Here is a 27,500-nt window from a genome sequence, read left to right on the forward strand (position 1 = left end):
GAAAGTTTTCAGAAAACCCGATGTTTCCATGTCAGTTGGTGCTCAACCTTCTCCATGGCAAGGACCCCCAGTCCCCCAGCACCACCTTCAGTGGCAAGGACCCCCAGTCCCCCAGCACCACCTTCAGTTGGTGCTCAACCTTCTCCATGGCAAGGACCCCCAGTCCCCCAGCACCACCTTCAGTTGGTGCTCAACCTTCTCCATGGCAAGGACCCCCAGTCCCCCAGCACCACCTTCAGTTGGTGCTCAACCTTCTCCATGGCAAGGACCCCCAGTCCCCCAGCACCACCTCCAGTTGGTCCTCAACCTTCTCCATGGCAAGGACCCCCAGTCCCCCAGCACCACCTTCAGTTGGTGCTCAACCTTCTCCATGGCAAGGACCCCCAGTCCCCCAGCACCACCTTCAGTTGGTGCTCAACCTTCTCCATGGCAAGGACCCCCAGTCCCCCAGCACCACCTTCAGTTGGTGCTCAACCTTCTCCATGGCAAGGACCCCCAGTCCCCCAGCACCACCTTCAGTTGGTGCTCAACCTTCTCCATGGCAAGGACCCCCAGTCCCCCAGCACCACCTTCAGTTGGTCCTCAACCTTCTCCATGGCAAGGACCCCCAGTCCCCCAGCACCACCTTCAGTTGGTGCTCAACCTTCTCCATGGCAAGGACCCCCAGTCCCCCAGCACCACCTTCAGTTGGTGCTCAACCTTCTCCATGGCAAGGACCCCCAGAATTATCTGGATTTGGTCGCCGACCCCCATCTGGAAATATGTAGTTCCAGGGACCTCCCCAGAAGCAAAGATTTGAGTTCAAAACGTTCGCTCTGAAAGAATATATTCAAAGATTTGAGTTCAAAACGTTTGCTCTGAAAGAATATATTCAAAGATTTGAATTCAAAACGTTCGCTCTGAAAGAATATATTCAAAGATTTGAGTTCAAAACGTTCGCTCTGAAAGAATATATTCAAAGATTTGAGTTCAAAACGTTTGCTCTGAAAGAATATATTCAAAGATTTGAGTTCAAAACGTTCGCTCTGAAAGAATATATTCAAAGATTTGAGTTCAAAACGTTCGCTCTGAAAGAATATATTCAAAGATTTGAGTTCAAAACGTTTGCTCTGAAAGAATATATTCAAAGATTTGAGTTCAAAACGTTCGCTCTGAAAGAATATATTCAAAGATTTGAGTTCAAAACGTTCGCTCTGAAAGAATATATTCAAAGATTTGAGTTCAAAACGTTCGCTCTGAAAGAATATATTCAAAGATTTGCAACTGCAGATCTACTAGCTTGTAGATCTGCTTGTTTCTAAATATATTTAGAAACAAGCTAGGGTTCCCCAATAGGCGGCCCACGGGCCATTTGCGCCCCGCGGAGCGCCCCCTTGTGGCCCCTGGAAGAATACATATATATTTATATCTGGTGTCCCAGATATAAATGGCATTAAATGGGGGTCAGTAGCCTATGCATGTCAAACATGTCAAGGACCACTGGTGGTCCCCGGACCACTGGTTGAGAACAATTTTTAATTAATTAATGAAAAAATAAAAAACCCAATTTTTTGCGCGTGCGGACTCGGCCCCCAGCCTGGTTCCCTAGTCAAAATATGGCCCTTGAGGAAAATTAATTGGGGAACCCTGAGCTAAAGTATAACGTAATGCTTAAAACACCAAAAGGGGTTCCTGTCCTGAATGGGTTAAATCATTGTAAGTATCCGAGAACACAAGCACTCACTCAATCACGTACAGAATACTCAAAACACTACTTCTGTACTACTTACTTTGTGTACTTTTTGTACGTTAGACATGTACTCCAGTAGAAGTACTCCATTACTGTCCACCTGTGTACGTTAGACATGTACTCCAGTAGAAGTACTCCATTACTGTCCACCTGTGTACGTTAGACATGTACTCCAGTAGAAGTACTCCATTACTGTCCACCTGTGTACGTTAGACATGTACTCCAGTAGAAGTACTCCATTACTGTCCACCTGTGTACGTTAGACATGTACTCCAGTAGAAGTACTCCATTACTGTCCACCTGTGTACGTTAGACATGCACTCCAGTAGAAGTACTCCATTACTGTCCACCTGTGTACGTTAGACATGTACTCCAGTAGAAGTACTCCATTACTGTCCACCTGTGTACGTTAGACATGTACTCCAGTAGAAGTACTCCATTACTGTCCACCTGTGTACGTTAGACATGTACTCCAGTAGAAGTACTCTATTACTGTCCACCTGTGTACGTTAGACATGTACTCCAGTAGAAGTACTCTATTACTGTCCACCTGTGTACGTTAGACATGTACTCCAGTAGAAGTACTCTATTACTGTCCACCTGTGTACGTTAGACATGTACTCCAGTAGAAGTACTCTATTACTGTCCACCTGTGCCACATTCTAATGCTCGGGCTGCAGGCACCGTGTCGCCAGGTTGAGTGAGAGAAATAAGCAATTACCAGGTCTAGGAAAAACAAGCCCAACAGAAAGCCACTATAGTCAGGGTCACATTATGACACTCTATAATGTATATATATGTATATGTATCTATAATGTATATATACGTTGAAAATGAAAATGTTATTCTTGAAATGGAAATGTGGAATATTTGGAAGATTGTTTGAAAGAATCTAACGAAACATGTTCAGATGGAGGTTATGGATAAATACATCATTAACCCATTTTGACCTGAGATCAGATTCTAAAAAATGTCTGTTTAAAAATGAGCAGTTTTCTGAAAAAGCTATGTTTCTATGTCAGTCGTTCTTCGATTTTTCAAAAATAGCAGATCTACAAGCTCGTAGCGCGCCACTCGGTGGCGCGCTATGAGCTTGTAGATCTGCTAATTTTCAATAGCTAAATTATAACACCATTAAAACACCAAAAAGGGGTTCCCGCCCAAAATGGGTTAATGTTAGAAGCACTGGTTAAAATAATTAAATAGTCCAAATAAACAATTACACTTTAGAAACAAGTCCAAATAAACTACTACACTTTAGAAACAAGACCAAATAAACAACTACACTTTAGAAACAAGACCAAATAAACAACTACACTTTAGAAACAAGACCAAATAAACAACTACACTTTAGAAACAAGTCCAAATAAACTACTACACTTTAGAAACAAGCCCAAATAAACAACTACACTTTAGAAACAAGACCAAATAAACAACTACACTTTAGAAACAAGACCAAATAAACAACTACACTTTAGAAACAAGCCCCCCACAACAACAAAAAAACAGCGACCCGCAACTACCAATTTTTACAAGCAACTTCACAGAACAAAATAAGTCCCGCGAAGTCGCTTATAATAAGCGGACGTGGCAACCCTAGGCCACAGGGGTGCCAGAATATGCCTGTAATTCCCCGCGGTGACACGGAGCTATCTTATCTGTGCCAACGGCGGCAGCACTTAAAATAGAGCCCCGGTTCTTAGTAAAAGGTTTAAAATGACACGGAGAGCAGAGCGTAGCGGAACAGAACGCAGGTCATTGACACGGAGAGCAGAGCAGAGCGGAACAGAACGCAGGTCATTGACACGGGGAGCAGAGCGTAGTGGAACAGAACGCAGGTCATTGACACGGGGAGCAGAGCAGAGCGGAACAGAACGCAGGTCATTGACACGGGGAGCAGAGCATAGCGGAACAGAACGCAGGTCATTGACACGGGGAGCAGAGCAGAGCGGAACAGAACGCAGGTCATTGACACGGGGAGCAGAGCGTAGCTGAACAGAACGCAGGTCATTGACACGGGGAGCAGAGGGTAGTGGAACAGAACGCAGGTCATTGACACGGGGAGCAGAGCCTAGCGGAACAGAACGCAGGTCATTGACACGGGGAGCAGAGCCTAGCGGAACAGAACGCAGGTCATTGACACGGGGAGCAGAGCGTAGTGGAACAGAACGCAGGTCATTGACACGGGGAGCAGAGCGTAGTGGAACAGAACGCAGGTCATTGACACGGGGAGCAGAGCCTAGCGGAACAGAACGCAGGTCATTGACACGGGGAGCAGAGCGTAGTGGAACAGAACGCAGGTCATTGACACGGGGAGCAGAGCGTAGCGGAACAGAACGCAGGTCATTGACACGGGGAGCAGAGCGTAGCAGAACAGAACGCAGGTCATTGACACGGGGAGCAGAGGGTAGTGGAACAGAACGCAGGTCATTGACACGGGGAGCAGAGGGTAGTGGAACAGAACGCAGGTCATTGACACGGGGAGCAGAGGGTAGTGGAACAGAACGCAGGTCATTGACACGGGGAGCAGAGCGTAGCGGAACAGAACGCAGGTCATTGACACGGGGAGCAGAGGGTAGTGGAACAGAACGCAGGTCATTGACACGGGGAGCAGAGCGTAGTGGAACAGAACGCAGGTCATTGACACGGGGAGCAGAGGGTAGTGGAACAGAACGCAGGTCATTGACACGGGGAGCAGAGCGTAGTGGAACAGAACGCAGGTCATTGACACGGGGAGCAGAGGGTAGTGGAACAGAACGCAGGTCATTGACACGGGGAGCAGAGGGTAGTGGAACAGAACGCAGGTCATTGACACGGGGAGCAGAGCCTAGTGGAACAGAACGCAGGTCATTGACACGGGGAGCAGAGGGTAGTGGAACAGAACGCAGGTCATTGACACGGGGAGCAGAGCGTAGTGGAACAGAACGCAGGTCATTGACACGGGGAGCAGAGCGTAGTGGAACAGAACGCAGGTCATTGACACGGGGAGCAGAGGGTAGTGGAACAGAACGCAGGTCATTGACACGGGGAGCAGAGGGTAGTGGAACAGAACGCAGGTCATTGACACGGGGAGCAGAGCCTAGTGGAACAGAACGCAGGTCATTGACACGGGGAGCAGAGGGTAGTGGAACAGAACGCAGGTCATTGACACGGGGAGCAGAGCGTAGTGGAACAGAACGCAGGTCATTGACACAGGGAGCAGAGGGTAGCGGAACAGAACGCAGGTCATTGACACGGGGAGCAGAGCCTAGCGGAACAGAACGCAGGTCATTGACACGGGGAGCAGAGCGTAGCTGAACAGAACGCAGGTCATTGACACGGGGAGCAGAGCGTAGTGGAACAGAACGCAGGTCATTGACACGGGGAGCAGAGGGTAGTGGAACAGAACGCAGGTCATTGACACGGGGAGCAGAGGGTAGCGGAACAGAACGCAGGTCATTGACACGGGGAGCAGAGCGTAGCGGAACAGAACGCAGGTCATTGACACGGGGAGCAGAGCGTAGTGGAACAGAACGCAGGTCATTGACACGGGGAGCAGAGCGTAGCGGAACAGAACGCAGGTCATTGACACGGGGAGCAGAGCAGAGCGGAACAGAACGCAGGTCATTGACACGGGGAGCAGAGGGTAGTGGAACAGAACGCAGGTCATTGACACGGGGAGCAGAGGGTAGCGGAACAGAACGCAGGTCATTGACACGGGGAGCAGAGCAGAGCGGAACAGAACGCAGGTCATTGACACGGGGAGCAGAGCGTAGTGGAACAGAACGCAGGTCATTGACACGGGGAGCAGAGCAGAGCGGAACAGAACGCAGGTCATTGACACGGGGAGCAGAGCGTAGTGGAACAGAACGCAGGTCATTGACACGGGGAGCAGAGCAGAGCGGAACAGAACGCAGGTCATTGACACGGGGAGCAGAGCGTAGTGGAACAGAACGCAGGTCATTGACACAGGGAGCAGAGCGTAGTGGAACAGAAGGTCATTGACACGGGGAGCAGAGCGTAGTGGAACAGAACGCAGGTCATTGACACGGGGAGCAGAGCGTAGTGGAACAGAACGCAGGTCATTGACACGGGGAGCAGAGCGTAGTGGAACAGAACGCAGGTCATTGACACGGGGAGCAGAGCGTAGTGGAACAGAACGCAGGTCATTGACACGGGGAGCAGAGCGTAGTGGAACAGAACGCAGGTCATTGACACGGGGAGCAGAGCGTAGTGGAACAGAACGCAGGTCATTGACACGGGGAGCAGAGCGTAGCGGAACAGAACGCAGGTCATTGACACGGGGAGCAGAGCGTAGTGGAACAGAACGCAGGTCATTGACACGGGGAGCAGAGCGTAGTGGAACAGAACGCAGGTCATTGACACGGGGAGCAGAGCGTAGCGGAACAGAACGCAGGTCATTGACACGGGGAGCAGAGGGTAGCGGAACAGAACGCAGGTCATTGACACGGGGAGCAGAGCGTAGCGGAACAGAACGCAGGTCATTGACACGGGGAGCAGAGCGTAGTGGAACAGAACGCAGGTTATTGACACGGGGAGCAGAGCGTAGTGGAACAGAACGCAGGTCATTGACACGGGGAGCAGAGGGTAGTGGAACAGAACGCAGGTCATTGACACGGGGAGCAGAGCGTAGCGGAACAGAACGCAGGTCATTGACACGGGGAGCAGAGGGTAGTGGAACAGAACGCAGGTCATTGACACGGGGAGCAGAGGGTAGCGGAACAGAACGCAGGTCATTGACACGGGGAGCAGAGCAGAGCGGAACAGAACGCAGGTCATTGACACGGGGAGCAGAGGGTAGCGGAACAGAACGCAGGTCATTGACACGGGGAGCAGAGCGTAGCGGAACAGAACGCAGGTCATTGACACGGGGAGCAGAGCGTAGCGGAACAGAACGCAGGTCATTGACACGGGGAGCAGAGCGTAGTGGAACAGAACGCAGGTCATTGACACGGGGAGCAGAGCGTAGCTGAACAGAACGCAGGTCATTGACACGGGGAGCAGAGGGTAGCGGAACAGAACGCAGGTCATTGACACGGGGAGCAGAGGGTAGTGGAACAGAACGCAGGTCATTGACACGGGGAGCAGAGGGTAGTGGAACAGAACGCAGGTCATTGACACGGGGAGCAGAGCGTAGTGGAACAGAACGCAGGTCATTGACACGGGGAGCAGAGGGTAGTAGAACAGAACGCAGGTCATTGACACGGGGAGCAGAGCGTAGCGGAACAGAACGCAGGTCATTGACACGGGGAGCAGAGGGTAGTGGAACAGAACGCAGGTCATTGACACGGGGAGCAGAGGGTAGTGGAACAGAACGCAGGTCATTGACACGGGGAGCAGAGGGTAGCGGAACAGAACGCAGGTCATTGACACGGGGAGCAGAGCGTAGTGGAACAGAACGCAGGTCATTGACACGGGGAGCAGAGCGTAGCTGAACAGAACGCAGGTCATTGACACGGGGAGCAGAGCGTAGTGGAACAGAACGCAGGTCATTGACACGGGGAGCAGAGGGTAGTAGAACAGAACGCAGGTCATTGACACGGGGAGCAGAGCGTAGTGGAACAGAACGCAGGTCATTGACACGGGGAGCAGAGCGTAGTGGAACAGAACGCAGGTCATTGACACGGGGAGCAGAGGGTAGTGGAACAGAACGCAGGTCATTGACACGGGGAGCAGAGGGTAGTGGAACAGAACGCAGGTCATTGACACGGGGAGCAGAGGGTAGTGGAACAGAACGCAGGTCATTGACACGGGGAGCAGAGCGTAGCTGAACAGAACGCAGGTCATTGACACGGGGAGCAGAGCGTAGTGGAACAGAACGCAGGTCATTGACACGGGAAGCAGAGGGTAGCGGAACAGAACGCAGGTCATTGTCATCCAAGGTTCCACTGTCTTTAACCCATTGGGACCCGAGAACCCATTCTAGAAATGTCTTCTAAATCCTGACAGTTTTCTGAAAAAACCTCCATGTTTCTGTCAGTGATTCTCAACCTTTTTCATGTCAAGGACCCCCAGAATTATGTGCATTTGGCCGCCGAGCCCCATCTGAAAATATGTTGTTCCAGGCCCCCCCCCCCCCAGAAGCAAAGATATGAGTTAAAAACGTTCACTCTGAAAGAATATACATTCAAAGATTTGCCCCACATTTTCACGATTTTTCAAAAATAGCAGACCGACAAGTTCATATCGCGGCACTCGGCTATGAACTTGTCGGTCTGCTATTTTTCAATAGCTAAAGTATAACAGAATGCTTTAAAACACCAAAAGGGGTTCCCGTCCAGAGTGGGTTAAGCCATTGAGACCCGAGAACCCATTCTAGAAATGTCTTCTAAATCCTGACAGTTTTCTGAAAAAACCTCCATGTTTCTGTCAGTGATTCTCAAACTATTTCATGTCAAGGACCCCCAGAATTATGTGTTAAAATATGTTCCCCCCCCCCCCCCCCCCCCCAGAAGCAAATATTTGAGTTAAAAAACGTTTGCTTTGAAAGAATATTCAAAGATTTGCACACTTTCAAAACATAGCCGATCTACAAGCTTGTAGATCTGCTATTTTTCAACAGCTAAAGTTTAAAATAGTGGTTAGAACGCTGAAGCGACACAGACGCTTTCCCGTCCTCAATGCGTTAAGAAGAGTTATTGGTGGCGGCTGCCGGGGGCAGATCTTTCCGCGGCTGGATGGAAATCTCACCCAGAGAGAAAACCGTTCGTCAAAGGATCTGAGACACCAGATGTCACACAGACGTGAACCGTTACCTCAAAGGGATAGTTCAGGATCTTTCAACTTAAGTTGTATGAAATACTTGCCATTAATATAGTGGTTGCAACTGTATTAATTGATTGCCGTGGTGGGAGTTCTGCTCTGGTTTTGGTGAAATATTACGTAGTTCCGGTCATTTTGTGGGGGGGCACTGGGGGCCACGCATTAAAAGTAAATTAATCCACAAAACTAACGTCATTTGTATTGTTGACCTATAAAATATTAGCGCAACTTTCGTTCAACTTTGACCCCTCTATCACATGGAACAAGTTGTTGGGCGTAGTGATATGGACACAAAAGACATAGTTCTGTGTGATAGAGGGGTCAAAAATGAATGATAGGTCAATAGGTCAACAATACAAATGAAGCTAGCTTTGCGGATTAATTTCATTTGACTGCGTGGCCCCCCTGTGACCCCCCACAAAATGACCGGAACTACTTCATAATTCACCAAAACCAGAGCAGAACTCCCACCACAGGACTCGGGCAATCAATTAATATAGTTGCAACCACGATATTAATGGAAATATTTCATATAACTTAAGTTCAAACATTCTGAAACAGAGCTTTCTAATAGGGATGTCCCCATACACATTTTTCATTCCCGATCCGATCCTGATACCACAATTTCTGTGTTTAAGCCGATAACGATACAGAATACCGATACCAGTGTTGTGATCTGGTGTTGTGTTTATAGCTATCTAGCTATTTATCTGGTGTTGTTTATAGCTATCTAGCTCTATATCTGGTGTTGTGTTTATAACTATCTAGCTATATATCTTGTGTTGTGTTTATAGCTATCTAGCTATTTATCTGGTGTTGTGTTTATAGCTATCTAGCTCTATATCTGGTGTTGTGTTTACAGCTATCTAGCTCTATATCTGGTGTTGTGTTTATAGCTATCTAGCTATATATCTGGTGTTGTGTTTATAGCTATCTAGCTATATATCTCGTGTTGTGTTTATAGCTATCTAGCTATATATCTCGTGTTGTGTTTATAGCTATCTAGCTATATATCTGGTGTTGTGTTTATAGCTATCTAGCTATATATCTCGTGTTGTGTTTATAGCTATCTAGCTATATATCTGGTGTTGTGTTTATAGCTATCTAGCTATATATCTGGTGTTGTGTTTATAGCTATCTAGCTATATATCTGGTGTTGTGTTTATAACAGACTCCTCACTCAAACGTGCACTTGCAGTTTGGGCAACTCCAAAGCAAACTCCACATGCCCCAACAATATATGTACCTGCCATAGTGTCAACCCCTTCCTTACTCCTGTGTGCGATCGCTGGTTAGACGGGAATATTCCCCGATACCGATATGACCTGATATGATCAAATAAGGGCCGATACCGATACTTTTCCAATTCGGATACAGTATCGGGACATCTCTACTTTCTGACCACCTGGCCACGGCACTGGGAGTGATACAGTATCGGGACATCTCTACTTTCTGACCACCTGGCCACGGCACTGGGAGTGATACAGTATCGGGACATCTCTACTTTCTGACCACCTGGCCACTGCACTGGGAGTGATACAGTATCGGGACATCTCTACTTTCTGACCACCTGGCCACGGCACTGGGAGTGATACAGTATCGGGACATCTCTACTTTCTGACCACCTGGCCACTGCACTGGGAGTGATACAGTATCGGGACATCTCTACTTTCTGACCACCTGGCCACTGCACTGGGAGTGATACAGTATCGGGACATCTCTACTTTCTGACCACCTGGCCACTGCACTGGGAGTGATACAGTATCGGGACATCTCTACTTTCTGACCACCTGGCCACTGCACTGGGAGTGATACAGTATCGGGACATCTCTACTTTCTGACCACCTGGCCACTGCACTGGGAGTGATACAGTATCGGGACATCTCTACTTTCTGACCACCTGGCCACTGCACTGGGAGTGATACAGTATCGGGACATCTCTACTTTCTGACCACCTGGCCACTGCACTGGGAGTGATACAGTATCGGGACATCTCTACTTTCTGACCACCTGGCCACTGCACTGGGAGTGATACAGTATCGGGACATCTCTACTTTCTGACCACCTGGCCACTGCACTGGGAGTGATACAGTATCGGGACATCTCTACTTTCTGACCACCTGGCCACTGCACTGGGAGTGATACAGTATCGGGACATCTCTACTTTCTGACCACCTGGCCACTGCACTGGGAGTGATACAGTATCGGGACATCTCTACTTTCTGACCACCTGGCCACTGCACTGGGAGCGATACAGTATCGGGACATCTCTACTTTCTGACCACCTGGCCACTGCACTGGGAGCGATACAGTATCGGGACATCTCTACTTTCTGACCACCTGGCCACTGCACTGGGAGTGATACAGTATCGGGACATCTCTACTTTCTGACCACCTGGCCACTGCACTGGGAGTGATACAGTATCGGGACATCTCTACTTTCTGACCACCTGGCCACTGCACTGGGAGTGATACAGTATCGGGACATCTCTACTTTCTGACCACCTGGCCACTGCACTGGGAGTGATACAGTATCGGGACATCTCTACTTTCTGACCACCTGGCCACTGCACTGGGAGTGATACAGTATCGGGACATCTCTACTTTCTGACCACCTGCCCACTGCACTGGGAGTGATACAGTATCGGGACATCTCTACTTTCTGACCACCTGGCCACTGCACTGGGAGTGATACAGTATCGGGACATCTCTACTTTCTGACCACCTGGCCACTGCACTGGGAGTGATACAGTATCGGGACATCTCTACTTTCTGACCACCTGGCCACTGCACTGGGAGTGATACAGTATCGGGACATCTCTACTTTCTGACCACCTGGCCACTGCACTGGGAGTGATACAGTATCGGGACATCTCTACTTTCTGACCACCTGGCCACTGCACTGGGAGTGATACAGTATCGGGACATCTCTACTTTCTGACCACCTGGCCACTGCACTGGGAGTGATACAGTATCGGGACATCTCTACTTTCTGACCACTGCACTGGGAGTGATACAGTATCGGGACATCTCTACTTTCTGACCACCTGGCCACTGCACTGGGAGTGATACAGTATCGGGACATCTCTACTTTCTGACCACCTGGCCACTGCACTGGGAGTGATACAGTATCGGGACATCTCTACTTTCTGACCACCTGGCCACTGCACTGGGAGTGATACAGTATCGGGACATCTCTACTTTCTGACCACCTGGCCACTGCACTGGGAGCGATACAGTATCGGGACATCTCTACTTTCTGACCACCTGGCCACTGCACTGGGAGTGATACAGTATCGGGACATCTCTACTTTCTGACCACCTGGCCACTGCACTGGGAGTGATACAGTATCGGGACATCTCTACTTTCTGACCACCTGGCCACTGCACTGGGAGTGATACAGTATCGGGACATCTCTACTTTCTGACCACCTGGCCACTGCACTGGGAGTGATACAGTATCGGGACATCTCTACTTTCTGACCACCTGGCCACTGCACTGGGAGTGATACAGTATCGGGACATCTCTACTTTCTGACCACCTGCCCACTGCACTGGGAGTGATACAGTATCGGGACATCTCTACTTTCTGACCACCTGGCCACTGCACTGGGAGTGATACAGTATCGGGACATCTCTACTTTCTGACCACCTGGCCACTGCACTGGGAGCGATACAGTATCGGGACATCTCTACTTTCTGACCACCTGGCCACTGCACTGGGAGTGATACAGTATCGGGACATCTCTACTTTCTGACCACCTGGCCACTGCACTGGGAGTGATACAGTATCGGGACATCTCTACTTTCTGACCACCTGGCCACTGCACTGGGAGTGATACAGTATCGGGACATCTCTACTTTCTGACCACCTGGCCACTGCACTGGGAGTGATACAGTATCGGGACATCTCTACTTTCTGACCACCTGGCCACTGCACTGGGAGTGATACAGTATCGGGACATCTCTACTTTCTGACCACCTGGCCACTGCACTGGGAGTGATACAGTATCGGGACATCTCTACTTTCTGACCACCTGGCCACTGCACTGGGAGTGATACAGTATCGGGACATCTCTACTTTCTGACCACCTGGCCACTGCACTGGGAGTGATACAGTATCGGGACATCTCTACTTTCTGACCACCTGGCCACTGCACTGGGAGTGATACAGTATCGGGACATCTCTACTTTCTGACCACCTGGCCACTGCACTGGGAGTGATACAGTATCGGGACATCTCTACTTTCTGACCACCTGGCCACTGCACTGGGAGCGATACAGTATCGGGACATCTCTACTTTCTGACCACCTGGCCACTGCACTGGGAGTGATACAGTATCGGGACATCTCTACTTTCTGACCACCTGGCCACTGCACTGGGAGTGATACAGTATCGGGACATCTCTACTTTCTGACCACCTGGCCACTGCACTGGGAGTGATACAGTATCGGGACATCTCTACTTTCTGACCACCTGGCCACTGCACTGGGAGTGCGGCCACGACTTTTAACGGACAAGATAAGTCCTCAACTTAAACCTCTCTTAACAGTTCTACTGCGTAACCCGCGTTCCTCTCTTAACAGTTCTACTGCGTAACCCGCGTTCCTCTCTTAACAGTTCTACTGCGTAACCCACGTTCCTCTCTTAACAGTTCTACTGCGAAACACGCGTTCCTCTCTTAACAGTTCTACTGCGTAACCCGCGTTCCTCTCTTAACAGTTCTACTGCGTAACCCGCGTTCCTCTCTTAACAGTTCTACTGCGTAACCCGCGTTCCTCTCTTAACAGTTCTACTGCGTAACCCGCGTTCTTCTCTTAACAGTTCTACTGCGTAACCCACGTTCCTCTCTTAACAGTTCTACTGCGTAACCCGCGTTCCTCGCTATTTAATCCAATATTCTACGCTGCCGAGATTGTTTTATTACCTTTAGAGCATACGCTGAAGTATTTGCAGCTTTCAACCACGGAAATCCGGCGAAAAATGGTCCGTTGGTTTGTTATGATCGGACGCACCAGCGGCCACTTGCATTGGGCTCAATTTCCCAGAAGCCCTAGCAGTCCAGAGGATGACTTGATTTCCGGTTTCGTCATCATAACACGACGGCCTCGTCACCAGGTCCTGGATAAATCTGTTGTTTCTTTTTAATTATTTTAAAACGGTGAATTAAAGACATTAAACAAATAGCGGGTTTAGCGTGTTACGCACCATGGTGGAACCCTGGATTAAACAATTTAAAGCCCTGAAAGACTTAAAGTCTCTCTGTTGTAGCAAAAACATAAGACTAACTCAAATGAACTGGACAGACTAGTTGCTGCAACGCTCTGGCTCACATGCAGAAATGAGATCTCACAGGTGTCTGAATCTAGATTACAATCTTTTTTCTATGATCAATTATTGTGCAATTCTTCCTGGGAGTTTAAATGATGGAATATTCCGCCAAAGGCAATAGATGTGTTAAAGTAAAACATGAGAGTATTCCTTCCACCACTAGAATACATGAAGGCCTCAAACCTGACCTTCCTGTTTGGATTTCATCAAAGCATTCTGCGTGTGCGTGTGCGTGTGTGTGTGTGTGTGTGTGCGTGCGTGCGTATACACTATCTTCACATAATATCTATACCATCCTCTCTTTTCAAAAGTGTTCACAAATAGCAGATGTACAAGCAGCTTGCAGTGCCGCGCCGCCCAACGTGAGTGTGTAGATCTGCTATTTTTGAATGGCCAACGCAAAAAACAAACAAAACAATGACACAGATCCTTTCAGGATTTTTCAAAAATAGCAGATCTACAAGCGCATAGCGCGGCACTCGGTGCCGCGCTATGCGCTTGTAGATCTGCTATTTTTCAATAGCTAAAATATAACACAATGCTTAAAACACCAAAAGGGGTTCCCGTTCAGAATGGATTAAATAAGATAATTAGAGATATAATAATAGACAATATTAGAAAGAGATAATAGATATAGATAAGATTAAAGAGATACTAGATAGAGTAGAGATCAGATTAGAGATCACAGAATGACCCGTTAATTAAATCCAGGACAGAATCTATCTGTGCCATTTTAGAATTTAGCGTTTGGCTATAGTCAATACAATATAGCAGATCTACAAGCTCACAGCATGCGCGCTTCGAGACACGCTGCGATCTTGTACATCTGCTATTTTATTTTTACCTTGATTTAGAAGTATTGCTGCACAATAATATTGATCGTATAAAAAGATCGCAATGATCTCATTTCTACATTTGTACCTAGATTTGACTGATAGCCTTCCATCGTGCAATCTCCAGCTTTTCACCAGAGAAGAAAAACTGAATCTATTTATATTTTATCCAAAATGAGTTAATAGCACAGGCAGACTCTTCCCATACTAGAGCATGTCTGAAATAAATAGTAGAGCTGAAATCGACATGTAAATATGAAATAAATGCTTAGACATGTAGCTAGGTGTAATGTTAGAGTCCACAGAAGACATGTAAATATGAAATAAATGCTTAAACATGTAGCTAGGTGTAATGTTAGAGTCCACAGAAGACATGTAAATATGAAATAAATGCTTAAACATGTAGCTATAGGTGTAATGTTAGAGACCACAGAAGACATGTAAATATGAAATAAATGCTTAAACATGTAGCTAGGTGTAATGTTAGAGTCCACAGAAGACATGTAAATATTAAATAAATGCTTAAACATGTAGCTAGGTGTAATGTTAGAGACCACAGAAGACATGTAAATATGAAATAAATGCTTAAACATGTAGCTAGGTGTAATGTTAGAGTCCACAGAAGACATGTAAATATGAAATAAATGCTTAAACATGTAGCTAGGTGTAATGTTAGAGACCACAGAAGACATGTAAATATGAAATAAATGCTTAAACATGTAGCTAGGTGTAATGTTTGAGTCCACAGAAGTGAACCTTTTTTAAGCCTGTTTTCTCAACTCGCTGTTTCTCTGCAAGACATTACTCTATAAGCCATATCTCCAAAACTGGTGGGTCAAACTGAACAACTAATATGTCAATTTGAAGCTATGATTCCCTGCTTTCATATGACATGAAAAAAACGAAAATTCAAAACAATCCCTCAGTCACATTTGGCCACATGTGATCCAGAACGGTGCAGCAACTAGTTGTCTGTCCAGTTCATTTTAGTCACTATTATGTTTTTGCTACAAGAGAGACTTTAGGAGGTTTAAGTCTTTAAGCACTTTGATGTTGTCTGTTTAAAGCCACAGTAGTTATGGCTCCAGGTGACACATTGTGAATGTAGTACGTAGTTAATGTTCAGCAACTACAGACTAAGGACAATACATATTTATATATAATTAACGTAGTTAATGTTCAGCAACTACAGACTAAGGACAATACATATTTATATATAATTAACGTAGTAATGATGTTCAGCAACTACAGACTGAAGACAATACATATTTATATATAATTAACGTAGTAATGATGTTCAGCAACTACAGACTAAGGACAATACATATTTATATATAATTAACGTAGTTAATGTTCAGCAACTACAGACTAAGGACAATACATATTTATATATAATTAACGTAGTAATGATGTTCAGCAACTACAGACTAAGGACAATACATATTTATATATAATTAACGTAGTAATGATGTTCAGCAACTACAGACTAAGGACAATACATATTTATATATAATTAACGTAGTTAATGTTCAGCAACTACAGACTAAGGACAATACATATTTATATATAATTAACGTAGTAATGATGTTCAGCAACTACAGACTAAGGACAATACATATTTATATATAATTAACGTAGTAATGATGTTCAGCAACTACAGACTAAGGACAATACATATTTATATATAATTAACGTAGTTAATGTTCAGCAACTACAGACTAAGGACAATACATATTTATATATAATTAACGTAGTTAATGTTCAGCAACTACAGACTAAAGACAATACATATTTATATATAATTAACGTAGTAATGATGTTCAGAAACTACGGACTAAAGACAATACATATTTATATATAATTAACGTAGTAATGATGTTCAGCCACTACAGACTAAAGACAATACATATTTATATATAATTAACGTAGTAATGATGTTCAGCCACTACAGACTAAAGACAATACATATTTATATATAATTAACGTAGTAATGATGTTCAGCCACTACAGACTAAAGACAATACATATTTATATATAATTAACGTAGTAATGATGTTCAGCCACTACAGACTAAAGACAATACATATTTATATATAATTAACGTAGTAATGATGTTCAGCCACTACAGACTAAAGACAATACATATTTATATATAATTAACGTAGTAATGATGTTCAGCCACTACAGACTAAAGACAATACATGAAAGAAATAAGAATCATGATCTCAATATTCTTGTGGAGGAAAATTGAGTCACATTTGAGCAAGAATCGTTGCGGCACTTATTCACACACACACACACACACACACACACACACACACACACACACACACACACACACACACACACACACACACACACACACACACACACACACACACACACACACACACACACACACACACACACACACACACACACACACACACACACAGTGTCCAACTCACAGTGCAAGTTGTGCATCGTTCGGTGGGTCGACCGAGAGCTCCCGTGTCATTCCTCTCCCTCCCGCGTGAAGAAACACAGAATAAAATAACGTCCGGTTTATAATCCAACAGAATGCTTGCAGAACGTAAAGAAAGACAGAATAACGTCTGCTTTATTATAATCCAACAGAAGAGCAGAAAGTCCTCCAGTGAAAAGCCTCCATTCTCCCGTCCTCTGCTCTGTGCTGTGCTGTGCTGTCGGCAGCAGGCTTTAGGTTCACTGCATCAGAGGTTGTGGTAAATCCACAGGTTAAGCCTCTCGCGCGCACGTGCGTGTGTGTGCGTGTGCGTGTGTGTGTGTGTGTGTGCGTGCGTGCGTGCGTGCGTGCGTGTGTGTGTGTGTGTGTGTGCGCGTGGCCACAGGTTGCAGCGTGACACTGTTAGACTGTTATAGACTGACTGCTGCGTAGTCACTGCTACTGAGAGAGAGAGAGAGAGAGAGAGAGAGAGAGAGAGAGAGAGAGAGAGAGAGAGGACTGAGCCTGCTAAAGCTCTGTCTCTCTCTCTCTGTATTTCTGCTATCTCTCTCTCTCTCTGTATTTCTGCTATCTCTCTCTCTCTCTCTGTATTTCTGCTATCTCTCTCTCTCTCTCTCTCTCTCTCTGTATTTCTGCTCTCTCTCTCTCTCACATGGGGTCATGTAGGCAGTTAATGATTAACTGTAGCTTGCTGCGCTGTAGCCTGTGTGTGTGTGTGTGTGTGTGTGTGTGTGTGTGTGTGTGCGCGCGCGCGCGCGCGCGCGAGGGAGGTATTCAGTCTTATGATTAACTCACAGAGCTTCAAATATTTGCTGAGCTCTGCACTTTGAGGCAGCGACACACACACACACACACACACACACACACACACACACACACACACACACACACACACACACACACACACACACACACACACACACACACACACACACACACACACACACACACACACACACACACACACACGGGTGTGATAAAAATCACACCCGTGTGAAGTGAGGGGCGCTCTTATCATCATACATCATCTCATTCCGTGCTCAGCCAATCAAATCATCATCAGATCTACAAGATTGTAGATCTGCTATTTTTGCAATAGCTAAAGCATAACATAATGCTGTAAACCCATTTAGACCTGAGGACGATTCTACAAATGGCTTCTAAATCCTGACAGTTTTCTGACAAACCTCATGTTTCTATGACTCAGTGGTGCTCAAACTATTTCATGTCAAGGACCGCCAGAATTATCTGTAATCGGCCACCGACCCCCGTCTGAAAATATGTTGTTCCAGAGACCTCCCCGGAAGCAAAAGATTTGAGTTAAAAACGTTCGCTCTGAAAGAATATATATTCAAAGATTTGCACCACATTTTCACGATTTTTCAAAAATAGCAGATCTACAAGCTCGTAGAGCTTGTAGATCTGCTATTTTTCAATAGATAAAGTTTAAAATAATTGGTTAAAACACCAAAAGGGGTTCTATGGGTTAATGACACATGACAAAATGCCAAACAGACTCACGACCTCCCCTCTGATCTCTGGCGTCCCTGAAGGGGGCCCCGGGCCTTAGTTTGGGAACCGGTGCATTATATAAGGGACAGACAGTCGGGGGTTAACGGGGCAGTGGGCGTGTGTTAGTGGGCGGGGCCAAGGCTTCCCAGCCAACCAGAAGTAAGTGGGACCCTTTTGTCAAGTATATATACTTAAAATAGACTCCCAGTAACCGGGAGGAGACGCGCGCGCACACACATAGGCTACGCACACGCATGCGCATACACACACACACACATGCACACAAACACACAGACACACGCGCACAAACTAGTCAACACTGGTATCACACAGACCATATAGCTTCCTCTCAAAGAGTCAACTCTGTCCAGCAGTCAGTCTGTCCAGTAGTCAGTCTGTCCAGCAGTCAGTCTGTCCAGCAGTCAGTCTGTCCAGCAGTCAGTCTGTCCAGCAGTCAGTCTGTCCAGCAGTCAGTCTGTCCAGTAGTCAGTCTGTCCAGCAGTCAGTCTGTCCAGTAGTCAGTCTGTCCAGTAGTCAGTCTGTCCAGCAGTCAGTCTGTCCAGCAGTCAGTCTGTCCAGTAGTCAGTCTGTCCAGTAGTCAGTCTGTCCAGTAGTCAGTCTGTCCAGCAGTCAGTCTGTCCAGCAGTCAGTCTGTCCAGTAGTCAGTCTGTCCAGTAGTCAGTCTGTCCAGTAGTCAGTCTGTCCAGCAGTCAGTCTGTCCAGCAGTCAGTCTGTCCAGCAGTCAGTCTGTCCAGCAGTCAGTCTGTCCAGTAGTCAGTCTGTCCAGTCTACTAGAAAAACAAACTTCTGTTGACCTTCCTAAAGCACAGGGACTATAATACAGAGATTCAAAAAGGGTGCATTTTGCATCCCAAAACACCGTTTATAGTTCAGGGACGCAATAAAACAACCACCTCTGCATCCACAGGATGCACTACTGTACTACTGTACTGTTTTTTATTCTAGTTTATTTTGCTAGCTTTAGTTATAATAATAATTTCTTTAGTTTTCTACATGAATATAACCACATTATAACCATATAAAATGAAATGGGAGTTAAATGCTGCAATTTGTAAAAATGGCAAAATTTGACTCCTAACGTCGTTGAAGTGGGACTCATAAAATGTCCCTGGGACTCATTTCTAGAAGACTATCCCTGCATCCTGGGACTCATTTCTAAAAGACCATCCCTGCATCCTGGGACTCATTTCTAGAAGACTATCCCTGCATCCTGGGACTCATTTCTAAAAGACCATCCCTGCATCCTGGGACTCATCTCTAAAAGACCATCCCTGCATCCTGGGACTCATTTCTAAAAGACCATCCCTGCATCCTGGGACTCATTTCTAAAAGACCATCCCTGCATCCTGGGACTCATCTCTAAAAGACCATCCCTGCATCCTGGGACTCATTTCTAAAAGACCATCCCTGCATCCTGGGACTCATTTCTAAAAGACCATCCCTGCATCCTGGGACTCATCTCTAAAAGACCATCCCTGCATCCTGGGACTCATTTCTAAAAGACCATCCCTGCATCCTGGGACTCATTTCTAAAAGACCATCCCTGCATCCTGGGACTCATTACATTGAAAACCTGTTTACATCACTGTAATGATGTCATAATATTATAATACTGAGTCAGTCACGTACCTGGACCTGGTGCAGCCTGGCTCTCTCTCCATTCGCTGCTGATCAGAGCCTCCACGATCTTCACGTGAGCTTCAAGGCTGGGCTCACAGCTAGATAAAATACACACACAGCATAACGTTACCCTGGGTTTACAGCTAGATAAAATACACACACACAGCATAACGTTACCCTGGGTTTACAGCTAGATAAAATACACACACACAGCATAACGTTACCCTGGGTTTACAGCTAGATAAAATACACACACACAGCATAACGTTACCCTGGGTTTACAGCTAGATAAAATACACACACACAGCATAACGTTACCCTGGGTTTACAGCTAGATAAAATACACACACACAGCATAACGTTACCCTGGGTTTACAACTAGATAAAATACACACACACAGCATAACGTTACCCTGGGTTTACAGCTAGATAAAATACACACACACAGCATAACGTTACCCTGGGTTTACAGCTAGATAAAATACACACAGCATAACGTTACCCTGGGTTTACAACTAGATAAAATACACACAGCATAACGTTACCCTGGGTTTACAGCTAGATAAAATACACACACACAGCATAACGTTACCCTGGGTTTACAGCTAGATAAAATACACACACAGCATAACGTTACCCTGGGTTTACAGCTAGATAAAATACACACACACAGCATAACGTTACCCTGGGTTTACAGCTAGATAAAATACACACACACAGCATAACGTTACCCTGGGTTTACAGCTAGATAAAATACACACACACAGCATAACGTTACCCTGGGTTTACAGCTAGATAAAATACACACACACAGCATAACGTTACCCTGGGTTTACAGCTAGATAAAATACACACACAGCATAACGTTACCCTGGGTTTACAACTAGATAAAATACACACACACAGCATAACGTTACCCTGGGTTTACAACTAGATAAAATACACACAGCATAACGTTACCCTGGGTTTACAGCTAGATAAAATACACACAGCATAACGTTACCCTGGGACCTTTATTAGTCATTAATTAGCCTCCCGGGTTGTTTCCCACCCACCTGGCCTGCTGGTGTCTGAACAGCAGGGGGCAGAAGATCTGTGCCAGGGCGCGGGGCGTCAGCAGGTTCTGCGGGGCGCGGTGACACACCCTGGCGAAGTGACGCAGCAGACAGAGCAGCGTCAGCCAATACTGAGCCGGCAGCCCGGGAGACGAGGCCACGCCCCTCAGCAGCACCGCACACTCCTCTGGGTTAGACACCTCTGGTAGGGAGAGAGGCAGGGAGAGTGTTAACAATAATATTAATATTAATAACACACTCCTCTGGGTTAGACACCTCTGGTAGGGAGAGAGGCAGGGAGAGTGTTAACAATAATATTATTATTAATAACACACTCCTCTGGGTTAGACACCTCTGGTAGGGAGAGAGGCAGGGAGAGTGTTAACAATAATATTAATATTAATAACACACTCCTCTGGGTTAGACACCTCTGGTAGGGAGAGAGGCAGGGAGAGTGTTAACAATAATATTAATATTAATATTAATAACACACTCCTCTGGGTTAGACACCTCTGGTAGGGAGAGAGGCAGGGAAAGTGTTAAGACCTGAGCTACTACTATTTATTATAAATAAAATCAGATTTAGTTGAATGATTCTACTAAATGTCTTCTAAATCCTGACAGTTTTCAGAAAAAACGTATGTTTCTATGTCAGTGGTTCTCAAACATTTTCATGTCAAGGACCCCCAGAATTATATGTAATTGGCCGCCGACCCCCATCTGAAAACATGTAGTTCCAGGGACCCCCCCCGGAAGCAAAGATTTTAGTTAAAAACGTTCGCTCTGAAAGAATATATATTCAAACATTTGAGCCACATTTTCAAGATTTTTCAAAAATAGCAGACCTACAAGCTCGTAGCGCGGCACTCGGTGCCGCGCTATGAGCTTGTAGATCTGCTATTTTTCAATAGCTAAAGTATAACGTAATGATTAAAACACCAACAGGGGTTCCTCAGTTCCCGCACAGAACACGTTGACGGCATAACCCGCGTTCCGCTATTTAATACAATATCCAACTGCCGGGATTGTTGAATTACCTTTGGAGCAAAAACTCCCAGCGTTTGATATTGAGCCGACAAAAAAAGCCACTTCCTTGATCCGGGTCACAGACAAAGAGCAAAGCGGTCTCTACCCCACTTTGTATTGGACTCAGTTTCCCAGAAGCCCTTGCAGGACCGGCGGATGTTTGATTTTCCGGTTACGTCATCAGACGCCTCGTCACAATGTCCGCGACAAATCCGGATTTTTATCATAATAATCAAACAACGGCGAATTAAACACAGTACAAGAAATAGCGGGTTTAGCGTGGCTGCAACATGGATTAAGTGTGTGTGTGTGTGTGTGTGTGTGTGTGTGTGTGTGTGTGTGTGTGTGTGTGTGTGTGTGTGTGTGTGTGTGTAGGTGAAGAGTGTTTGGGTTTATAGTTGTTATCTGGGGGTCAACCGGTACACAGTGACAGGAGGAGGTCAGCTGGGTTTGCGTCTAAAAGGTCCAGCAGGTCCACCTCGGCACCGGGCCAGAACATTACGTCAGCTCTGTGTCCACAGGTCCACCTCGGCACCGGGCCAGAACATTACGTCAGCTCTGTGTCCACAGGTCCACCTCGGCACCGGGCCAGAACATTACGTCAGCTCTGAGTCCACAGAGACAATCAGAGACAATCAGTTTTCAGGAAAAACCTCATGTTTCTATGTCAGTGGTTCTAAAACATGTTCATGTCAAGGACCCCCAGAAATATATGTATTTGGCCGCCGACCCCCATCTGAAAATATGTTCCAGGGACCCCCCCCCAGAACCAAGGATTTGAGTTAAAAACGTTCACTCTGAAAGAATATATTCAAAGATTTGCGCCACGTTTTCACGATTTAAAAAACAAAAAGCAGATCTACAAGCAGAGTGCCGCGCTATGAGCTTGTAGATCTGCTATTTTTCTATAGCTAAAGTAGAACACCAAAAGGGCTTAATCTATTGAGACCCCGGAGAACCAGATTCTAATAAATGTCTTCAAAATCACGGTTTTCAGGGAAAAAAAAAAAAAAACTAGGTTTCTAGATCAGTTCTATGTCAGTGGTTCTAGATGGTTCTATGGTTCTATGGTAGATGGTTCTATGTCAGTGGTTCAGTGGTTTCTAGATCAGTTCTATGTCAGTGGTTCTAGATGGTTCTATGGTTCTATGGTAGATGGTTCTATGTCAGTGGTTCAGTGGTTTCTAGATCAGTTCTATGTCAGTGGTTCTATGTCAGTGGTTCTAGATCAGTTCTATGTCAGTGGTTTCTAGATCAGTTCTATGTCAGTGGTTCTAGATCAGTTCTATGTCAGTGGTTCTAGATCAGTTCTATGTCAGTGGTTCTAGATCAGTGGTTCTAGATCAGTTCTATGTCAGTGGTTCTAGATCAGTTCTATGTCAGTGGTTCTAGATCAGTTCTATGTCAGTGGTTCTAGATCAGTTCTATGTCAGTTGGTTCTAGATCAGTTCTATGTCAGTGGTTCTAGATCAGTTCTATGTCAGTGGTTCTAGATCAGTTCTATGTCAGTGGTTCTAGATCAGTTCTATGTCAGTGGTTCTAGATCAGTTCTATGTCAGTGGTTCTAGATCAGTTCTATGTCAGTTGGTTCTAGATCAGTTCTATGTCAGTTGGTTCTAGATCAGTTCTATGTCAGTGGTTCTAGATCAGTTCTATGTCAGTTGGTTCTAGATCAGTTCTATGTCAGTTGGTTCAAGATCAGTTCTATGTCAGTTGGTTCTAGATCAGTTCTATGTCAGTTGGTTCTAGATCAGTTCTATGTCAGTTGGTTCTAGATCAGTTCTATGTCAGTTGGTTCTAGATCAGTTCTATGTCAGTTGGTTCTAGATCAGTTCTATGTCAGTTGGTTCTAGATCAGTTCTATGTCAGTTGGTTCTAGATCAGTTCTATGTCAGTTGGTTCTAGATCAGTTCTATGTCAGTTGGTTCAAGATCAGTTCTATGTCAGTTGGTTCTAGATCAGTTCTATGTCAGTTGGTTCTAGATCAGTTCTATGTCAGTTGGTTCTAGATCAGTTCTATGTCAGTTGGTTCTAGATCAGTTCTATGTCAGTTGGTTCTAGATCAGTTCTATGTCAGTTGGTTCTAGATCTATTTCATGTCAAGGACCCCCAGAGTTATGTGTATTTGGCCGCCGACCCCCATCTGAAAATATGTAGTTCCAGGGACCCCCCCCCCCCCAGAACCGTTAGCAGGGAGGACCAGCTGGACGTGGAGGGACCCCCAATGAACTGACCGCTAGCAGTGAGGACCAGCTGGACGTGGAGGGAGGGACCCCCAATGAACTGACCGTTAGCAGTGAGGACCAGCTGGACGTGGATGGACCCCCAATGAACTGACCGTTAGCAGTGGGGACCAGCTGGACGTGGATGGAGGGACCCCCAATGAACTGACCGTTAGCAGTGAGGACCAGCTGGACGTGGATGGACCCCCAATGAACTGACCGTTAGCAGTGGGGACCAGCTGGACGTGGATGGAGGGACCCCCAATGAACTGACCGTTAGCAGGAGGACCAGCTGGACGTGGAGGGACCCCCAATGAACTGACCGTTAGCAGTGGGGACCAGCTGGACGTGGATGGAGGGACCCCCAATGAACTGACCGTTAGCAGGGAGGACCAGCTGGAAGTGGATGGAGGGACCCCCAATGAACTGACCGTTAGCAGTGACGACCAGCTGGACGTGGAGGGAGGGACCCCAATGAACTGACCGTCAGCAGGGAGGACCAGCTGGACCTGGATGGAGGGACCCCCAATGAACTGACCGTTAGCAGAGGACCAGCTGGACGTGGATGGAGGGACCCCCAATGAACTGACCGTTAGCAGTAAGGACCAGCTGGACGTGGAGGGACCCCCAATGAACTGACCGTTAGCAGGGAGGACCAGCTGGACGTGGATGGACCCCCAATGAACTGACCGTTAGCAGAGGACCAGCTGGACGTGGATGGAGGGACCCCTAATGAACTGACCGTTAGCAGAGGACCAGCTGGACGTGGATGGAGGGACCCCCAATGAACTGACCGTTAGCAGAGGACCAGCTGGACGTGGATGGAGGGACCCCCAATGAACTGACCGTTAGCAGAGGACCAGCTGGACGTGGATGGAGGGACCCCCAATGAACTGACCGTTAGCAGAGGACCAGCTGGACGTGGATGGAGGGACCCCCAATGAACTGACCGTTAGCAGAGGACCAGCTGGACGTGGATGGAGGGACCCCCAATGAACTGACCGTTAGCAGAGGACCAGCTGGACGTGGAGGGAGGGACCCCCAATGAACTGACCGTTAGCAGAGGACCAGCTGGACGTGGATGGAGGGACCCCCAATGAACTGACCGTTAGCAGAGGACCAGCTGGACGTGGATGGAGGGACCCCCAATGAACTGACCGTTAGCAGAGGACCAGCTGGACGTGGATGGAGGGACCCCCAATGAACTGACCGTTAGCAGGGAGGACCAGCTGGACGTGGATGGAGGGACCCCCAATGAACTGACCGTTAGCAGAGGACCAGCTGGACGTGGATGGAGGGACCCCCAATGAACTGACCGTTAGCAGAGAGGACCAGCTGGACGTGGAGGGAGGGACCCCCAATGAACTGACCGTTAGCAGTGAAGACCAGCTGGACGTGGATGGAGGGACCCCCAATGAACTGACCGTTAGCAGGAGGACCAGCTGGACGTGGATGGAGGGACCCCCAATGAACTGACCGTTAGCAGAGAGGACCAGCTGGACGTGGAGGGAGGGACCCCCAATGAACTGACCGTTAGCAGAGAGGACCAGCTGGACGTGGAGGGAGGGACCCCCAATGAACTGACCGTTAGCAGTGAAGACCAGCTGGACGTGGATGGAGGGACCCCCAATGAACTGACCGTTAGCAGTGAAGACCAGCTGGACGTGGATGGAGGGACCCCCAATGAACTGACCGTTAGCAGTGAGAGGACCAGCTGGACGTGGAGGGACCCCCAATGAACTGACCGTTAGCAGGGAGGACCAGCTGGACGTGGAGGGACCCCCAATGAACTGACCGTTAGCAGTGAGGACCAGCTGGACGTGGAGGGAGGGACCCCCAATGAACTGACCGTTAGCGGTGAGGACCAGCTGGACGTGGATGGCGGGGGGGACGACGGGCTGTGGGAGCTCCTGCAGGTACCGGCGCAGGCCGTCGCACAGCGCGGACAGCTCCAGCTGCTGCAGCTCCGCCGACGGCTGGTCTGTGACACGAAACAAACGCACACACTCAACGTTATACCCATGGGGCAGAGATTAAAACAGGGTGCATTTTGCATCCCAAAACACTGTTTATAGTTAAAGCTGCTATAAGCCATTTTTTTTTTATTATTATTTTTGATTCAGACAGCCAGCAATGAGTTAAACGCTCCCAAAAAGATTTTGTCTCTGTGACACATCTAGGGGCCGCAATCTGCATTCAAAGATGTTCCTAGAAGCTTTGTCATTGGTCTAAAAAAACCCGGTCGCAATGACTAACCAATCAGGGAGTAGACAGGCAAATCAACCAATGACAAAGCTTCTAGGAAAATCTTCGAATGCAGATTGTGGCCCCTAGATGTGTCACAGAGACTACTTCTTTTTGGGAGCGTTTTACCCATTGCTGGCTCTCTGAATACCAATTGTTTTTTAAAAAGTCATTACATTTTGGCATTATTGCTTTAAGGGACGCAATAAAACAACCACCTCTGCATCCACAGGATGCACTACTGTACTGTTTTATATTCTAGTTTATTTTGCTAGCTTTAGTTATAATAATTTCTTCTTCTGTTTTCTACATGAATATAACCACATTATAACCATATAAAATGAAATGGGAGTTAAATGCTGCAATTTGTAAAAAATGGCAAAATATGACTCCTAACGTGGTTGAAGTGGGACTCATAAAATGTCCCTGGGACTCATTTCTAAAAGACCATCCCTGCATCCTGGGACTCCTTTCTAAAAGACCATCCCTGCATCCTGGGACTCATTTCTAAAAGACCATCCCTGCATCCTGGGACTCATTTCTAAAAGACCATCCCTGCATCCTGGGACTCATTTCTAAAAGACCATCCCTGCATCCTGGGACTCATCTCTAAAAGACCATCCCTGCATCCTGGGACTCATCTCTAAAAGACCATCCCTGCATCCTGGGACTCATTTCTA

At 46.9% G+C, this 27,500-nt stretch overlaps 1 protein-coding gene across 1 annotated transcript in view; it reads right to left on the reverse strand.

Annotated features, from left to right (window-relative positions):
* LOC306939914 (phosphatidylinositol 3-kinase regulatory subunit alpha-like) overlaps window positions 1-27,500 on the reverse strand; it is a gene marked incomplete at its 3' end in the record, with an annotated part of 90,474 nt that overhangs the window by 22,233 nt on the left and 40,741 nt on the right. Inside the window, exons 4-6 of the mRNA XM_079524724.1 lie at window positions 26,426-26,557; window positions 21,329-21,530; window positions 20,283-20,371 (exon numbers count right to left, since the gene is read on the reverse strand). Coding sequence (XP_079380850.1) covers window positions 20,283-20,371; window positions 21,329-21,530; window positions 26,426-26,557 — 423 coding nt within the window. The remainder of the gene's footprint in view (window positions 1-20,282; window positions 20,372-21,328; window positions 21,531-26,425; window positions 26,558-27,500) is intronic.

This window comes from Electrona antarctica, assembly GCF_951216825.1.
Source record: "Electrona antarctica genome assembly, chromosome: 16".
Lineage (NCBI taxonomy): Eukaryota > Metazoa > Chordata > Actinopteri > Myctophiformes > Myctophidae > Electrona > Electrona antarctica.